This window comes from Tympanuchus pallidicinctus, unplaced genomic scaffold, assembly GCF_026119805.1.
Source record: "Tympanuchus pallidicinctus isolate F22 unplaced genomic scaffold, pur_lepc_1.0 scaffold27, whole genome shotgun sequence".
Taxonomy (NCBI): Eukaryota; Metazoa; Chordata; class Aves; order Galliformes; family Phasianidae; genus Tympanuchus; species Tympanuchus pallidicinctus.
Genome location: NW_026294744.1, coordinates 1,191,938 through 1,209,265, shown reverse-complemented (window position 1 = coordinate 1,209,265; position 17,328 = coordinate 1,191,938). Strand labels below are relative to the sequence as shown.

General features: G+C 45.6%; 1 protein-coding gene across 10 annotated transcripts in view; it reads right to left on the bottom strand.

Annotated features, from left to right (window-relative positions):
• The window catches only part of CCND2 (cyclin D2), a 39,102-nt gene extending 22,789 nt beyond the window's left edge, over window positions 1-16,313 (bottom strand). For 4 of the 10 annotated variants that reach the window (XR_008208561.1, XR_008208562.1, XM_052690563.1 and 1 more), the window contains exons 1-5: window positions 16,092-16,312; window positions 14,851-15,071; window positions 13,277-13,492; window positions 10,477-10,636; window positions 9,259-9,315 (exon numbers count right to left, since the gene is read on the bottom strand). Coding sequence is in view for 7 of the 10 variants with exons in the window: in XM_052690563.1 (XP_052546523.1) it covers window positions 9,259-9,315; window positions 10,477-10,636; window positions 13,277-13,492; window positions 14,851-15,045 (628 nt within the window). In the remaining 3 variants the exon portion in view is untranslated. Of the gene's footprint in view, window positions 1-1,986; window positions 5,237-9,258; window positions 9,316-10,476; window positions 10,637-13,276; window positions 13,493-14,850; window positions 15,072-16,091 lie in introns of those variants that run through there. The other 6 variants (XM_052690558.1, XM_052690559.1, XM_052690564.1 and 3 more) reach the window with 5 other exon arrangements.
• Between the last annotated feature and the right edge of the window lie 1,015 nt (window positions 16,314-17,328).

Sequence of the window (17,328 nt, the reverse complement as noted above, 5' to 3'; positions counted from 1 at the left end):
AATTAGCAAATGAGAATACTTACAGCTATGCCATCAAAGAAAAAACAAATGCCACATTTGTTTCTTAAAAAATAATAGTAATGACAAGTTGAAAGGCATTTCAAAACTTCTCACCTATCTGTGGAAATTAGGAGATAAGTGAAAATTAAATTGAATGCTCTTGTGACCTTTATAAGGCAACCTTGTGTTTTATCCTGCTGTAGGCACTGGCTTACCTGTACTTCTTTCACCTAACATGATCCTCATTTTTTCTAGATTACAAATACCTTCCTAACATAAAACTTAGTTTGCAAGTTGTTTTAATCAGCAATAGCTCATTAATAAACACTTCTCTACCAATTTTCCATTGGAGGAGGAGAAAGAAATCCAAGCAATATCTAGTACAAAAAAAAAAAAAAAAAAAAAAGGAAAGCTCTTGATGCATTCAGTCTACTTATACAGTCACATGGATACTAAAAACTGCCCTTCTGCTTAGGACACGTGCCAAGTCTTCTCTATTTAGCTAGCATAAATACTGGAATTCTGATGATTTCTGTGTGACTGCAGAAGTTTTAAACAGAGCTTTTTTCTCCCTCAGTCTCCCAAATGCTTAAGTGGCAGACAGTGGAACAGTTGTGGAGATGTCATACTGTTCTCCAGGCTAAAGTACGTCCCTGGTATCCACGAGGAACAGAGAAAACTGTGATTCTGGTGATAACATTTACCCACAGGGACAGGAGAATGGATGTCAGAACTAGGGAAATAAAGGAAAGAGCTGAAATCCTCACACAGACTTACCTGACTCATGAAGCCACTAAAAGACAACTACTTGCAGGTCACAGCTGCACAGAAATGACTCTTTCACACACAAAAGCTGAGCTCAGAAGACATCACACTCAGATACTTCTGAATGAGTAAATTCCCACTAACAGAACCAGTTAGTATGAACCATTATTATTACAAAAACAATAATTATACTGTAGTAGTGTATATATAGGAAAGCTGATGGACTTGACAATTTTTATATTGCTCTAATTAACAGTTAAGTCAGCAGGAGAGCCTTGACCCTTACTTGTCAGTACCGGACACAGTCCAGTGAGAGCTCATCTCAGTGCACATCACAAATCACAACACTAACATTCAGAGAATTACAATTCCACCGTCAAAATCAGCGCTTCATATTTGCCTCACATAAATTCATCCTGCAGAGGAACCGCCCAGTTTGTAAATATGTGGTGTAAACAAATAGTGCTGCCAGACACATATAGCACAAGCATTCCCAGAACATGCTATCCTCAGTGCTTCTGCCCATTACAGTTCTTGTTGAGCCATTCCCCAAGAATATGTAATAAATACAGTGAGATCTTAAGCAGAACTCACTACTTCTTCTGACAAGACATCTTGCTTGATGCTTGCTCAAAACAGCCTTTGCTTTTAAGACATCCTGTCTCTTCTCAGTTACTAGAGGGCCTAGGTCTTGAATCTGATGACTGTTGCAGCAGCTCATTCCTGCACAAACTCACCCACAGACTGGGCAGCTAATGGCTCTGTGGAAGAAGCATGAGCCTCCAGTTTACAAAGTGCAACCATGAAAATCAGGAATGATTCCAGGACTCCAATAAACAGGTATTTTTGTAAAGTAAGTAAACATTTATATGTTTGAATGACTGTCCAGAAGGCTCTGGGAACTCCTAATTGGCAAGGCTGTACCTTGAATATTGTGTTCAGTTTTAGGACCCTCACTACAAGAAAGACATTGAGGCCCTGAGCATGTTCAGAGAAGGGTAACAAAGCTGGTCTAGAGTGTGGAACACAAATATTACAAGGAGCAGCTGAGGGAACTGGGGTTGTTTAGTTTGGAGGAAGCTCAGGTCATTGTCTCAACAATCTGAAAGGAGGTTGTAGCGAGGTGAGGGTTGGTCTCATTCTGCCAAGTAACTAACTAGTGATAGGACCAGAAGTAATGGTTTCAAGGTTCGCCAGGGAAGTTTGAGGTTGGATGTTCAGAAAAAAGAAAAAAAAAAAAAAAAAAAACACAAAAAAAAAAAAAACCACAAAAAAACCCCCAACATTCTCAGAAAGGGTAGTGAGGTATTGGAACAGGCTGCCCAGGAAGATGTTACAGTCACCATTTTTGGAGTTTTCCAAGAGAAGGACAGATGCAACACTGACTACATAATTTAGTGGAATGGTGGTGATGTGTTGGTGATTGGACTAGATGATTTAAGTTCCAACCTTAATGATTCTATGATCATGGCCTTCCAATACTAAGAGAAAGCTTGTAACAGGAGAAAATCCAACTGTTTTTTACACAGGTGGCTAGTGAGAGGACAAGGGGAAACGGTTTTAAACTAGAACAGGGGAGATTCACTGGGAGGGTGGTGAGGCACTAGAACAGGCTTGCCAGAGAAGCTGTGGATGCCCCCCACTAGAGGTGTTCAAGGCCAGGTTGTACGGGGCCCTGGGAAAACTGACCTAGCAGCTGACAGTCCTGCCCACAGAAAAGTGGAGTGGAACTAGATGATTTTTAAGGTCCCTTCCAAGCCATGCCATTCTGTAATTCATTCAGCCCCTGAAGAAAGTAAAAAATGTTTATAAAATTGAAAAATATTCAAGCAACATTTATGGGTCCCAAGAACATTTTCCCACAGAGTGACTCATGAGTGAATCCACTAATTTTTACAGAAAGGAATTAGGGAAGGAGATATCTTCACAGATCTGCTTCCACTCTTGCACATGCTGCAATTGCTTGGGTTTAGTGTCCCCAGGTTAAGCCCTCAACTGGGAACAATGAGTTCAGGCTCTTTGACTTCAGTACATTTCAGACACATTCAGACATCCAGACACAGCAAGTTGTCATGGGAGCTGATGGCATTACTGGCTGATAACATGCATAACAAAGTAGGCTGAGAGACAATACCTGCTTAATACCTGTGAGAGTACTGACTTGTATTTGGCAAATCCTTTTGTTCATTAGCAGGAACAATGCCGTGCTTTACCAAGGAGGTGGTGGGATGCATCTCTAGTATTTGATTTTCAGACTTACCAAACTGCATTCTAATTGTGCACAAGAACTAGGGAAATACCAGTGACAACTGATTTTCCACAATTTATTCCTCTTTCTTGCAATTTTCAGGTAAGACATTGTAAAAATAAATAAATAAATAAATAAATGACTCTTACAGAGTTTGGATGGTCTGTACAGTAGCTACAATGCAGCAGGTAAGAATAAAATGCCTCCACTGCAACCCAACATTCATGCCAGCAACAGGGAAACAGATCCTCCTGAAGGCCCAGATGCCCACATCCTTGTGAGTACTTCCACAACACAGCATTACTCAAGGTGTCTGGCAGGGAAGAAAAGAGTAATGGGGGATGCTTATGCTGTGCACCCAATGAATCACAAAATGTCAGTGATTGGAAGAGACCTGAAAGATTACCTAGTCCAATCCCCCTGGAGGAACAACTAGATTAGGTCACACAGGAATATGTCCAGGTGGGTTTTGAATGTCTCCAAAGGAGACTCCACAACTTTTCTGGGCAGCCTGTTCCAGTGTTCTGTTACCCTTACTCTGAAGAAATTTTTTCCTCATATTTATGTGGAACCTCCTATGTCCCACTTGCATCCACTGCTCCTTGTCCTGTCACCAGATGTCAAATCAATGCTCAGTACAGCTCAAGCCACATGTCCAGCATCCCCTTCGAACTTCCTTGGCTCCCGGAAGCTTACGTTAGGATCTCCATATTACGTGAACACTGGTTTTTCTTTTATACCTGCAAGTTGCACACTCCCAAAAACCGTCTTCTAGGAAGCCAAATAAAAGAGCCACAGTGCCCCTGCCAACTAGCACTGCTGTAGGTCGGCTTCCACGTGGGGTCACATGAGAACATTTCTATGTCCAGTAACCTTGTTAGTTCCCTTAATGTCATTCATAATGCAAATGAGACAGCAAGCAAATGGCCAGAGGCCCAGACTGACTAAAGCTCAGCATCCTGAAAGTCTTACATTGCCTCTAGCTCTAAACTAACTTCCCTCCATAACAAGCACCATAAACTTGGCTATCAAAGCTACACATGCCCAGCCTTTGTTGTACAACAGGCAGTGATTTGTATCACTCGCCCCTATTTTTAGCATATTAATTAACTAATGCAACTGGTGAGGCAAGTGTCTCCAAATGGAGAGTGTGGCACCATTGTCTGAAGTCATCACCTCATCTTACGCTATTGAAAATCATGACAGTGACCCTCCTGCTGATATGAATTTAACCTGACATGCCCATAAAGGGATGGGGGGGGTGGTGGACCAATTTTGTGCACATGGTTCTCCACATCACCCTGGACCCTATTAGTGCAGAAAGAGCTCATTGAAAGAAAAGAAGCCACATTGTGCTAGGCCACCTAGAGGGTTGAATAGAAAAAGCTGAGGAAAAGAGCAGGCAGTGGAACAAAGGCATTAATTAACATATTTCCATATTCAAACAAAGTAATAACTACGTGAAATGTTTTTCAAGGTGCAATGAAAGCGTAAGTATTAAGCACCATATCTGATGGGATGCAAAACCCCTCCCCAAGTCTCTTACATTTTATAAAGAAATTCCAAACAAGCTTTTTACATGTCATTTTAGATTATAATCCCCATACCCCAATTCCTCAGTTATAACTCAAATCTTGTCATCCTTACAGGTAAACCCACCCCCAGACTTACAGGACAAAAGCTTGTCCTGACATTTAAGAAAAAAAATAAAAATAAATAAAATAAAATAAAAGGGAGGAGCGGATTTAAAACATTTGGCTTTTAGACATGTATTTTCACTTAAAATACATGCTGGTGCTGATAAAATCTGAATTAGAGAGAGAATCTTATAACAAGAACTTCTTACAGGACACCCGAAATCAGGCTATGAGCTAGATCTCTCTTTCAGATACACACATAACCCTGGTTAACGCAAACCCAGTGCCTGCTCTCAAGACATAGCACTGACTTTTAACTTTGCAACTCTACATCAAAATACAGAAGTCTTGCTGAAAGCAAGAGAGGTAGCACAACAATGTCTAGTCTAAGAAAATAGAAACATTCAAACACTTCAAGGAAAGAAATGGCTTTTTAGAAAGCAGGATTTGTTTTGCCTTCTATTATCCCCAGGTAATAAGCACAGTGAACCATCCTCATCTCCAACTATCTTTTTTTTCCTTGAAAGATAATAAAAATCTAGTCCAACCTTGCACAACCCTTTGACTTCTACAGGCAATTTCAGGGCTGGAAAGAAAAAAAAAAAAAAAAAAAAAAAAAAGTGTAAGAAACAGCATCATTTGAAAGACAGCCAGCTATGGACCAGACAGCCAGAACAAATCAGGGTACCTAGACAGTAGACATTCTTCTTTCAAACAGTATGCTCTACACCAATGTATGCACATGCCAAGAATGTTTTTTCTGCACATGCAGCAAAACTGACAAATAGTCAGGTACCCTGCGAAGAACAGTTGAGCTATTTTGCTGGCTCACTCCTGCAAGCAGATCCAGTGAACTTCACTATGTATCTAAATCAGGAAAATCAGAAGTTGGCAGTCAGACTAAAGGATACAACCAGAGGCGGGAACTCACAGTTGCCTGTGCAAGAAAACTGCTAGAAGGCAAAGTACATCAACACCACGCTGAACATCCTCAGTGTGCCAAGATCAGGTGCAAACTCCACCTTCTTACAATGACCTCTGTTACTGCTCTGGCTGCAGGCCATTATTCTAACAGCCAGCATTCATCCCTAGAATTTGACAGAGGCATTTGCAGCTCTGCGAACAAACAGCACAGGAAACTCCTGTCTTGAAAACAGTTCTTAAGGATGGGAGAAAAGAAAATGTAAAGAATGGTGTGTTAAGTCCGTCAGGAGAACAGAATAATGACAACCAACAATATCCGTCTATAAACTGCTATTTAAATGCTTACATCTCAATTTCACCTAGCCTTGAACTTTACCCAGCCAGTGATATTACCATGAGGAAAAGCATGAATTTTCATTTTAGGAGATAAGTTTAAAAACAAAAAAATCATAGGAAAACAATACACGCAATGCTTTTGATTCTTGCCTGGTTTGATCCAAGTGCATGCACTTTCTATCAGCTGCTTTCAAAAAAAAAAGCACATGAACACTCGTTCACATGCTTTTTTGAATGCAGTTGGTAGATTCTTTTTTCCTCTTGCTTTTGTACTTCACAATGCACAGAATTTTTTTCCCCAGTGTTAACTATTACTGCTTTTAAAGGCATAATCAGCTGACTTCTTAGCACTTCAAAAAATGTTACACCAGTGCCAAGTATAACCAAAGAAAAGACTATTAAGTAAAATAGGATGCAGATGTAAGTGCTCCTTTCCTTTGAGGTAGGTGGGAGGGCAGACATTTAATTCTACTCATAGGCTATACTAATGCTAAAAAGATTGGCCTTGGTATGAATGTATTTAAACCATCCTAAATGCTAATGCTATCTCACAACCCAAGTGAGATAGAGACTGGAAAACATGCTGAGCACTTTACATAAGCAAGTATATGAGCACTCAACACAACACGCTCATTAGCTGATGATAAACTATTTCTGAACAACTATTTTTTATGATTATTGTAATTTGTTCTACAAATTCAATATGATAACTTAATCAAGATCATGATTACATTTAGCACTTAAGCCATCAGAAGGTCAAAACTGCAACAGGTAGGAAGAACAGTAACTTATCTGACAGCACAGGAATTCTGCCAGCATATGTCAGCAAAGGCTCTTTTCCTTCATCTTCTTCCGCCTCATCCTCCCCAGTCAGATGGTTCTGCAACTTAAGGAGTGGTTCTGCCCATACAAGTACACCCCAGGCCCTGCCTACTTGCTGATGGACCAGTAATGGCTTTTGCAGCTTCACTCTGACAGAGAGCTTGATATACTAATATGAACTGTCCTTCCCAGGAATAAGCAAATTGTCTTTGCCTAGCAATAAAATCATGAGGATTATTCTTTCTTCTGACATGTGTCATGCAAGAACTATTTATGCAACTACTATTACTTCACAACACTTATTTTCCTTCTATGAGTCTGATCCACTTAAAAGTCTCCGTGGACTTTTTATTTTTTTCCTCTCTCTGTGAAGAGCAGATCCCAACTAAAACATGTAGTGCATTTCACGTTCTGCAGGGACCGAACCTAAAATGTCTCACATTGGCTAAAAAGGAAAGAATGCACAGCACATTGCCCAGCAGGAGCCCTGAGAACCTCTCGGTGTTACACAGCATTCCATGTGGTTATCCTCTAGGTCACCAGGATTAGGGCAGTAATTGCAGTCTTTGCTCACACAACACTTCCATTGCACTGATTTTCACAGAACTTCTGTCTGATTTGGTCCAGAAGTAAACAAACAAAGACCCACACACATGAGGGGGAGGGAACAGCAAACAACACGTTTCACCCTTTTTAGCTTTCAAGCATAGATGGTTAAAGCCCCAGAAACAGTGGGCAGATATCTAACACACACTACAAAACTGGCTTAAAACTGAAATACAAAAGCAAAAGTCCATACAAAAGAGATGAGTCTAGAGATCTATACAGTTGCCTTCTCTCTCTGAGAATCTGCAGCGCTTTCTGCTTTCAAGTTTTATACACCATTCACATAAAATGCCCAAAATCTGCTCACTGTTATTAGCTTCTCCATTGCTGCCTGTGCCCAGAAATGCACAGTTCCTCTTATTGGAAGCCTGGTTTGCCTCTCCTCCCTCAAAAACCATTCCTTCGTCAGTCCATAGACACAAAAATCTATCCTCTGCCAAAACAGTGCCATGCACAGCCTCCATCGTGACAGCTTAGCACAGGGAAGCTGTCAGACATCTCTAATGCTGCACAACCTAAAAGAAGAATAAAAGGCAAGCTGTAGTGGTGGAAACGAGGACAGGAGGTCTTCCTCCTGTCTGCAATGTGGCAAGTCAGGTATATAGCTCTGCAGTCAGGACATTTCCTGCTCCTCCAGGTACAACTCTGCAACTTGAAACACATGAAATGGGCCCATGGCATGAGCAATGAAGGATAAAAAGTTACTAACAGATATAGCTAGGATAAGAGCGGTAAAGAGATGTGACTCTGGAGGTCAAAATAATGATTTATCTTGGGCTTGCAAGTAAGTAGGATCCTCTTACTCTGAAACAGAGGTAAGCATCTGGTTTTACTATACAGTAAATGCAGAGAGTCTGTTTGCAGCTCTCAGTGCCTTTAAGATTCACAAGATTCCTGAAGAAGATTTTAGCTTACAGCAGTAGCCACTAGCAGGGTAAGAAAATGAATGATGTTGTGAAAGACAAGCATGTGTCAGCACATGCTGACACATCTGAACGCTGTTACTGTGCAGTGAGTGAGTGAAGCAGCTTCAAGAAAGCTGTCCTATGTACAGTCAGTTCCCAGTCAAAAGACTATGCTCTCCCTCACTCAGCAGTATCCTGCTGGCACAGATGCTGCTTTACAAACACAGGCAGACCTAGTTCTAGACCTAGTTCTTCACTGCCAGATACTTCCAGAGGAGAATGAGGCTTCAGAAAGCACTGCAACAGTAGGGCAGGGGAAAGAGAAAACCTCTTGTTCAGAGAATATGCTTCTGTCTTGCCTAGAAGTAGTATGTTCATATGGAACTAACAGCAAGGAGAGTCATGCTCCAGTTTAAGTCATGCTCATGTGAATCGTTACTCACTACAATGAATGGGGAGAGAGGCACAGAGAGAAAAATGCAGAGACTGAAAAACTATTGGAGAGCAGAAGTCATCACACTGAGATGAATCAGGACGTAAAACGAGCTCTGACTGAAGCCATTAGCCAACCATTAAGACCAGGTCTAGTAATGTTTAAGAATCAAAAACAGGCTCGACACATGCATGGAAGGAGCAAGGGAAAAGTCTGTCATGTCACGTCATATGTCAAAGGAGGTCATCTAGCTGAAAGAATGCAAATGGAGAAACGAAACAACAGGCTTAATCCAAGCTGGCAGAGAGCAGAAGCTCTCAGGGAGAAAGGGAAAGAAGAAATAGAGTGGCTGATGAAGAGACCTCCATAAGAAATAAGAGAAAAAAAGGAAATAACAACTGGATCTGGAAATAAGATTGGTAAGAAGGGTCTTTTTTTCACATAGGAGAGTAAGAACAGCATTGAAAAGAGTAGGGTAGCATTAAGTGGGCAGGGAGAGAATGCAAAGCCAGTATGAAGCTGATGTAATCGATTAATTTTAAAGTAAAATACTAATTAGGCCAGAGATATCTGATGGCTTACCAAGATTGATCCTGTAGATTTGGAGCAGTATTTCTAATGAGCTCCATGTCCTTCTGCCTGAAAGGGATCACACAACAGTGGGAAAAAAAGGGAAAGCTACAGCACTGCAGTAACTGAAATGTTAATCACCCTAAAGCAGTCCAAATTAGCATTTTTTAAAACATATCAGCTGAGGTAGCAAAAACTGGCCTACATTGTAAAAACAGTCTCTACATCTCAAACACCAAAAAAGCAGGCATATTGGTAAGCAGTTATGCATCTGTATGACCCAAAAGCTGTAGCTGATGTTCCTTTTCCCTCTGTAAATACCCAGTGGAAAATGACTCTCTCATAACTGCACATCAAGTTCCCATCACAAAAGACTAAGCATATCAAACTGTAGAGAACCTACACATTAAGTCATGTACTACCCCGAAACACCCCTGTAAAACATAGCATGCTGCCCATCCGCTCCAGATTTAGCTCCTGTGAAAGTCTAATAGTGTTAATCCTTCTAATGAAAATTAGGGTACTTTAGCTTTTGTATACAAGAAAAAAAAAAACAAAACAGAATTTTACAGATCAATATCTAGTAATTGTTTCCATGGAATAGAGACTTTTGCTCTTACGTAACACTTCAGAAACCATGTACAACCAAACACAGGAAAAAAGGAAAACATAGTGGTTCCTTACAAAAGGAGTAGTTTCGCTGCTTACTTGAAAACAAGTTTGAGAAAGAATCCTAATGTTCTGGGTTGTTTGTGTTTTTTGTTTGTTTTTTTTTAAATTACTTCTAACATTTGCATTCCCTGTGCTTCAGTAACGTAACAGGCACATTAACTGGACAGGGTCCAGTTAAAGTTATAAAACTTGTCATTAGCCCAAAATGAATGTTATGTCGTGACGCTTCTACTACTTTGGCTATCCCGTATCTGTTTGTACAAACAATCTGTGGCCCTTTGAAAAGTGTAGTGAATCGGGCAAAACAGAAAATCACACTAATTCAGTCTTACTGGCACCATGCATTAGTCAGCAGGTACAGAACTGCCGGCACTTTACAGCTCCCCGTTACAAGATCATCAGTACACAGCACGAAGGCTTATTTGCAAACAGTCCCAAGAGCAAGAACAGCTCTTTCCACACCACAATAAGGATCCAGAGACGAAAAGTCTTTGTGCCACCAGCAACTCATCTTTCCATCACATCACATGCAGGCATACCCAGAGCACCTTAGCCTACCTGTGGCACAAAGGGCAATGAACGTTTGTGCATGCTTTCGGATCAAAACCAACTTGTCTTTAGGTAGAGGCAGCTTCCGTAGAATGTGCTCAATGAAATCATGCGGGGTGACAGCTGCAAGGTTCCACTTCAACTTCCCCAGTACCACGAGCTCCCATTCCTGCAGGGGGTTAGGGTGGAGAAGACAAGCCGTAAGCAACCTGCAGAAAACACTTTATTTCTCTGATTGTAATTATATCACTACTAAATTGGTTTTTGCTCAAACTTTTTTTTTTTTTTTTTTTTTTTAGTATGCTCCTACTGCTTTGAAGCTGTTTACTTCATTCTCCACTCCCCATCCCCCCCATCAACGCTGGAAAAGTTAAACTGTACTGGAAATAATGAGACCTGGCAGCTCCAACCAAGATTTTACTCTTTCTGTATTGTGTTGAATGCCCACCCAGAAAGTTTAGCCTGCAATTACATTCTGACAAGGTCACTGTGGTCCTTTCCTAGTAACTTCTTTTAAATGGCTATAGTTATTCCTTCTTATCATTTAAGGTCCTAGGGATAATGACACAAAAATAATTTACACTCCCTTTCAAAATGGGGGAAATACATTTGATGGCATTCTTTCCAAAACTATAGTAAAAAGTTCCTGCAGACAAACCTGGTGGTGCTTAAAGTTTTGCAGAAAGAAAACGCTCATTAACACAGTCAAGAAGTAGTCTATTTTTAGGGTAAATTATAAACCAATAAATAATGTAGGATCTAACCCCACATTATTTGCATGCCCCAAACTCCAAGTGAAATCAAAGGAAAACTTGGGTGGGTATGTAATTACTGGCCATTCACTACAATGTGACACAGAAGAGATACCTCATCAACAAATGTGATCCTCTTCGCAGGGCTTATATCTACATTTGTAAACATTTAAAATAAAGTTTTGAATACCTTTCAGCGCCCCAGACTGTGAACAAAACTCAGGCCTTGTCCCTGTCTCACGCAACAACTATCAGTCATTAACTAAATTCCATGCCCTGATTCTTGAGTCTTAATAATGCGTTAGCCTGATGGAACCCAGCATAGCAGGGTGCCCCAGCTAAGTTTGTAGAGTTTCCAAGCCAAAAAAAAAACAAAAAAAACCCAAAAAAATAAAAGTCCTTTAATTTTGCAGTCAAGGAGACGTCAATAAGGGTTGCTGAGAAACCATAAACATGGACCCTACAATGCAATTTCTGCAGCCATTTCTCTGAATAGATGCCTGCTGTAACAGCAAGTTACTTTCCTATAGACATTCCTATTGGATTACGGCAAAGCTCACCATAGCTTGGAAATGTCACGTTCACGTAGGTAACAGAGCCTATAAATGTTTTTGTTTTTCTTCTCTTTCTCGATTTGTGAAACATTTGAACAAAATGGCAACTTATGTAAGCTGAGGACCAGTAATGGGTCCAAACACAACTAACAGGACAGATTCTGATAGGGAAAAGCATAGAAGGCTATGCAGGGAAGTTCTTAAAACAGGCTTCAATCAATGTGACATAAGAAGAGGTACATTATCACTTCCTTCTCATATGGGACATGACATATCCTGGGGCAGCCAACACCATCTACGGGACATCTGTGACAGCTATACCAGGGCTTGCAGCCCACAGCCCCTTATTCTACAGATGAGTGAGTTCCCGGCCCCTCCCTGGGGGAATTCTCACTGGCCTCACCAAGTGATTAATTCTGGTGAGATTCAGCTTGCTACACGTAACCAATAGTTCCATGACAAAAAATCTGAGCAATACATCTCACGTACAGGCCCAACACTCATCTAGTACTCTGTAAATGTTAGTTATTCCAACAAATGACTATGATTCTGCTTCCACCCTTCCTGATGTCTATTTTCACCTTTAAGTCATCAGTACCAGACAGGCCTGTTAACTTATAGCGTTTAACCAAGCTCGATTTTCACCTCGGAGATAACTGGAAACCAGACCTGCAACAACAAAGACACAACTTCCTCAACTGTAACAGTGCTTGAGGCCAACCCCTATCGGCCACACAGTACCTGGCACCTCAACCTTCCTCGACGACATCCTGCAGCCAAAGTCCCCTCTTGCTGCAGAACGAGAGCAACCGCACTGCCTCTAACCAGAGCCTCTAACCGCAGCACCAGGTGGTACTTCTGCAAGACCCCGGAGGGCAGATGGCTGCGTCTCCCTGCACCGCGCAAGGCCGGCAGGCAGCAGTCGGGGAGCTGGGCTGCCTGGCAGCGCTTCAAGGGATGAAGTCATGCCCGGTTCCGCGTGTCTGCCACCAGGTGGCGAGGAAGCGCCACGCTGAACTGCGCAGCGCCGGTGGCCCCGCGGTGCACGTGTGCGCCGCGGCCCCGGGGAAAAGGCCCCGCGGCGAGAGCCCGGCGCCAGGGTGCAAGGCGTGCGCGCTCGGCAGCTCCGGCCGCCAGCGCGCCAGACAGCGGCACAGTAAACGGGAGCTGGATACCGCGTGGCGTACAGCTGCGAAGGAGCCAGAGGCGGTGACGGTGACCCCCCCTGCGGTCCCGCCCCTCGGGCACAGCACGCCCGCAGTTTTGGGTCGATCCCTCTGAGTCACGTGGGTGCCTCCAGCACATTTTGACAATTCGCAGAAGAGCGTGTGGGAAAAAAAAAAAAATAGTGGAAAGCGTGATTTTCAAAGATGGGTGGGCAACAGAGTGGTACAAGTGCCGACTTACTGGGGTGGGGGGGAAAGAAGGAGAAAAGCAGAGAAGGCTGTCAGCAAGTGCTGATGCAGAGAGCGGATGTGCTTGAGGCGTAAGGGGGCTGCTTACCAGCAGCTCTTGGGGTTTGATGGAATTGTCCGTGTATATGCAAAGCTTCTCTGCTGTGAGGGGGATTGTCTCTTTTAGCTTGGAGGCCAGGAACATGCACACTGCCCCCAGTAGCTGCAGATGGCACTTTCGAGTGGGCACCACAGCTAAGAATCTGTCCAAGTAATTCATAGCCAGAGGGAAAACTTCTTCTTCACACTTCTGTTCTTCACAGACCTGCAGGCGAGTAGCATGGGTAGGGGGGAGAAAGAGACAAGTAAAAAAAATAAACAAATGACTAATCCCACAAAACATACTAGTGCCTTGGCACTTCAGCCCCTCCTGATTTTCTTTATCGGGGAGCTAAATTCTGGGGGAGGGGGATACCTCTGGAGAGGCTGGGAAGGCTTGTCAATCGGCTTTCACATTCCTTTACTCCATTGAATGAGAAATGAATTCAAGACACTGTGTGGGAGAGCCGAAAAGCCTCATCCAGCTGCAAGCTAGCAGCCTCCGAGATTTTTTTTTCAGTAATTTCGTCATATTTTCAAAAAATCGATAAAAATATCTGAGCCTCTCCAAGGGTCCTAGTTTTGGTGCGGGTGGCATCCCGGGGCGGTCCCCCATCGTTTCCGACAATTGCAAAAATTCCCCCGGGGGGCATCCTCCAGACCCACGCCCGTAAGTCGTCCCGGGGGGGGGAAGGAAGGCCGGGAGAAACGCAGCAAGGGCGAGCTGGGGTGGGGAGAGGCTGAGCAGCTAGAACGCAGAGGAGACAGAAAAAATTATTTCAAAAATTTACCAAAAATCGGAGCCGGCAAGAAAACGCGCCAAATTGCACATGAAAACAGAACAGGGGGTCCGGTACTCAACCGAGGGAGCTGAGGGGGAAGATCTGGTAAAAATCCACCCCCTAGAGATCAAAAGGGGCAAATCAGGACGGTGGGGCCAGGGCAAGGCAGCTAAATCCGCGGGGCTCCGGCCCACGATCGCGCTGCGCTCTTCCCAGCAGCCCCCGGCCACGTTGCGGTCCCGGGGCGTGGCGGCAGGGTGCTTCGGGGTGCCCCTTCTTTGGAAGGAATGGGAAGACGGGCTGAGCGCCTTCGAGCAGTTGCATGCAGCTCAATATGGCGAAAAAAAAGGCACGTCTTAACCAGTGCATACGTGGTCGTAAAATACTTGCCGAGCAAAACGTGGGGGGCACTCCTCACCCTCCGTCCCTTGCCCTACCCTGGCTCCCTTTTCCCAAAAGGTCCTCAATCCCAGGCGTTCGCAGCCGGAGACGGCTCATCTTTTTACTTGCAAATGACTTTTCCAACCTCCCCCCCATCCCTTCCTCCCCTCTCGGAACCCCGCTTTGAGCGGCGGCAGGCCCCGGCAGGGCCATTTCACTTCGAGGACTGGGGGATGCTCGAAGCCCCTGCCCCCACCTCAACCCGACGGGTGCTGGGCAGGCTCTGTAGGTGGAGTTAAAAGGCGAGAAAATAGAAACATACACAAAAAGTACAATCCCCGCTACCGGAGGGGTAAATGGGTGTGGGGGGTGAGAGGACGGGACAGACGTAGGTGCTGCTCGCGGGTCTGCCTGCACCAACCTCCAGCATCCAAGTGGCCACCATCCTCCTCATGAAGGGCTGGATGTCCTTCTGCACGCACTTGAAGTAGGAGCACTGGGGCAGATACCGCTCCTCTATCGTCAGTAAGTTGTGCAAAACACGGTCGTCATAGAGCAAGCTCGGGTCCGGCAAAGCTCTTCTCATGGGATCCACCTCGCAGCACAGCAACTCCATGTTCCCAAAGCGATCTTCCTCTTACTCTGATGGAAAAGTTTTCACGGGGGGGGGGGGAGAGGGGGGAGGTTGGAGGAGGGGGGGAGAAGGAAGGGGGTGGGGAAAGAAGAAGGATAAAGGAGGAGGGCGGCGGCGTTTCTAGCCTGTTCCTGCCTCCCTTGAAGTTCGTTTGTCCTTCTCTCTTGATTTCTAGCCTAAAGTTGAAGCGAAGTGACGCAAACCACTAGGGCAGGCAGCTCTCGTTATTATGGAGCACTGCAGCTGGTCAGGCGTAACATCAAACGCGGGTCGCTGTTGGTTTTTTTGTGTGTTTTTTTCTTTTCCACTCTATAAGCTAACAAGGAACCCGGAGGCCCTCGAACAGGGAGACACATTCACAAACGTCAGTTTCTCTCTCCTTTTTTTTTTTTTTTTTTTTTTTTTTTTTCCCCTCCCCAGCGGCAGAACCGAACTTGTTCCACACTTTCCTTCTCCAGGAGCCTGCCTGAATCCGTCCTCCCCTTTTCTGAGAAGCCATGGGCTCCCCCCGCACCCACAGACACTACATGGTTTGTACGCGAAATGCCCTGGTTTGGGTCAGCGCCAGATGCGCGTCCCGGCTCCCCAGGCGCCTTACCCACTCCTCCCCCTTATACACCCTGACTACGCAGCCATGGGGGCAGAACCTGTTAACTGCAGCCTAACAGCAAACGCGGAAGAAGAGCTCCTTGAAGGGTGAGCGTTCGGCAGCGTTTTCAGGGAGAAATGTAGCGATAATCACACTGTTACTTTTTCCGCTCCATTTCTAGCAGGCAAGCTGCTTTAGCAGCGCACAGTCACAGCGATACAACTTTTAGGAAATGTCGCGGGTGGAGAAGGGAGGGCCGGATGGGGGCAGGGAGTCCCGCACCGTGCGATTTCAGCCCTCCTCACGCCAGCCATGCTCGCCGCTGCCGCCGAGTGCAGCCCACCACGCGCGTCCGCGGCACGGGGCCGACCGCTCACGCTTCATGTCCGCTTTCTGCACGAACCACCTGCCCCAGCCCGCACCTCGCTGCCTCGCCTACCTCTCGGCCGGCGCAAAGCAGCCGCCTGGAAAATGTGTCAACTTTGTGAAGCCTGTGCTGCAGCCCGCTGCGAGGCTGAGGCTCCCGAGGGAGAAGGAGCCGCCCACCGCCGGAGCTGAGCTCCTGGGGCGCGGAGGCGGCCCCGAGGTGCGTGCGGATAGCACGCTGCCGGCAACCGCCCCCACTCCCCGGCGTTGGCTGCTGGTAGGGAAATACCGCCTTAAAAGTGCGAGTGTGGAGTTTAGGGCGCCGCTTCCCCTCCCTCTATTTGCATAGCCAATGGCTCTGGGGCTCTCGCTGCTGCGCGCTCATTGTTACCGGGCAGATTGGATCTTAAGGACGCGTGCTGCCCGATATGGAAAGCAGCCCGAGTGGGCTGGGGGCGAGGTGCAGCTCTTTACCTGGCCGTGCTGGCGGCCCTGGAGCTGCAAGTGGTCAAGGGGGCCCTTTCCAGCTCTCGCTCCTCCGCAGTGGACCAGGAGGAAGAGAGGGAGGGAGGGATGGCATCCCTGGGTTGCATTTCTTCGGGGTGCAGTCACCGAGGCTCCTCTGCAACACCGGTAGGGATGGCCCCTTAGACAGCCTTCTCTTTTGCTCCCATAAAACAAGCGGGGCTCCCATCCCGCGACCCTTCACCTAACGGTAGGCAGCCGGGCCGTCCGCGCGCTGCTGCCGGCATTTTCCCCACGAAATAATTTGCGCGTCTCCCTCTCCTCGTCCCGTCCAAGAAGTGAGGGGAGCTTTCAGGCACAGGAGGAACACGGCGGCTGCGGGTATCGTGTTCGGCCCCTTTATTCTTCAAGACGAGTACTCACCGCGCGCTTGGGCAGGGATTCGCCTGCCCGAGGTTGCGTTGTACGACGGTGAGGGGTCCCCCTGTACGTCGGGAGTGGCCAGCAGCGATGTGCTGCGGCGCGTTGAGCTCCGCAGTGAAAGGCTGTTTAACTTCCACCATTCATTTCCCCTTCCTGACTACTCCTGTAAACAGGGAGCGTGTTGTGTCAGCCTAAGTTTTCCTTCTCCAAACTTAAATTCCTAAGTGCTCCCGTCTGACTTTGTAGCCCGACAGTGCAGCGTTTGTGATTTATGCAGGTTTCGAGGGGCAGGATGACGAGTATTCTAACTGTTCGGCACCGACTTTCTGAAGTGGAGTGATGTCCGGGGTACGGAGGGAACCTGGGGAGCCTTGGGAACCATGCGCCTCACTACAGGGAGGCCGTCACGACCCGCCAGAGAG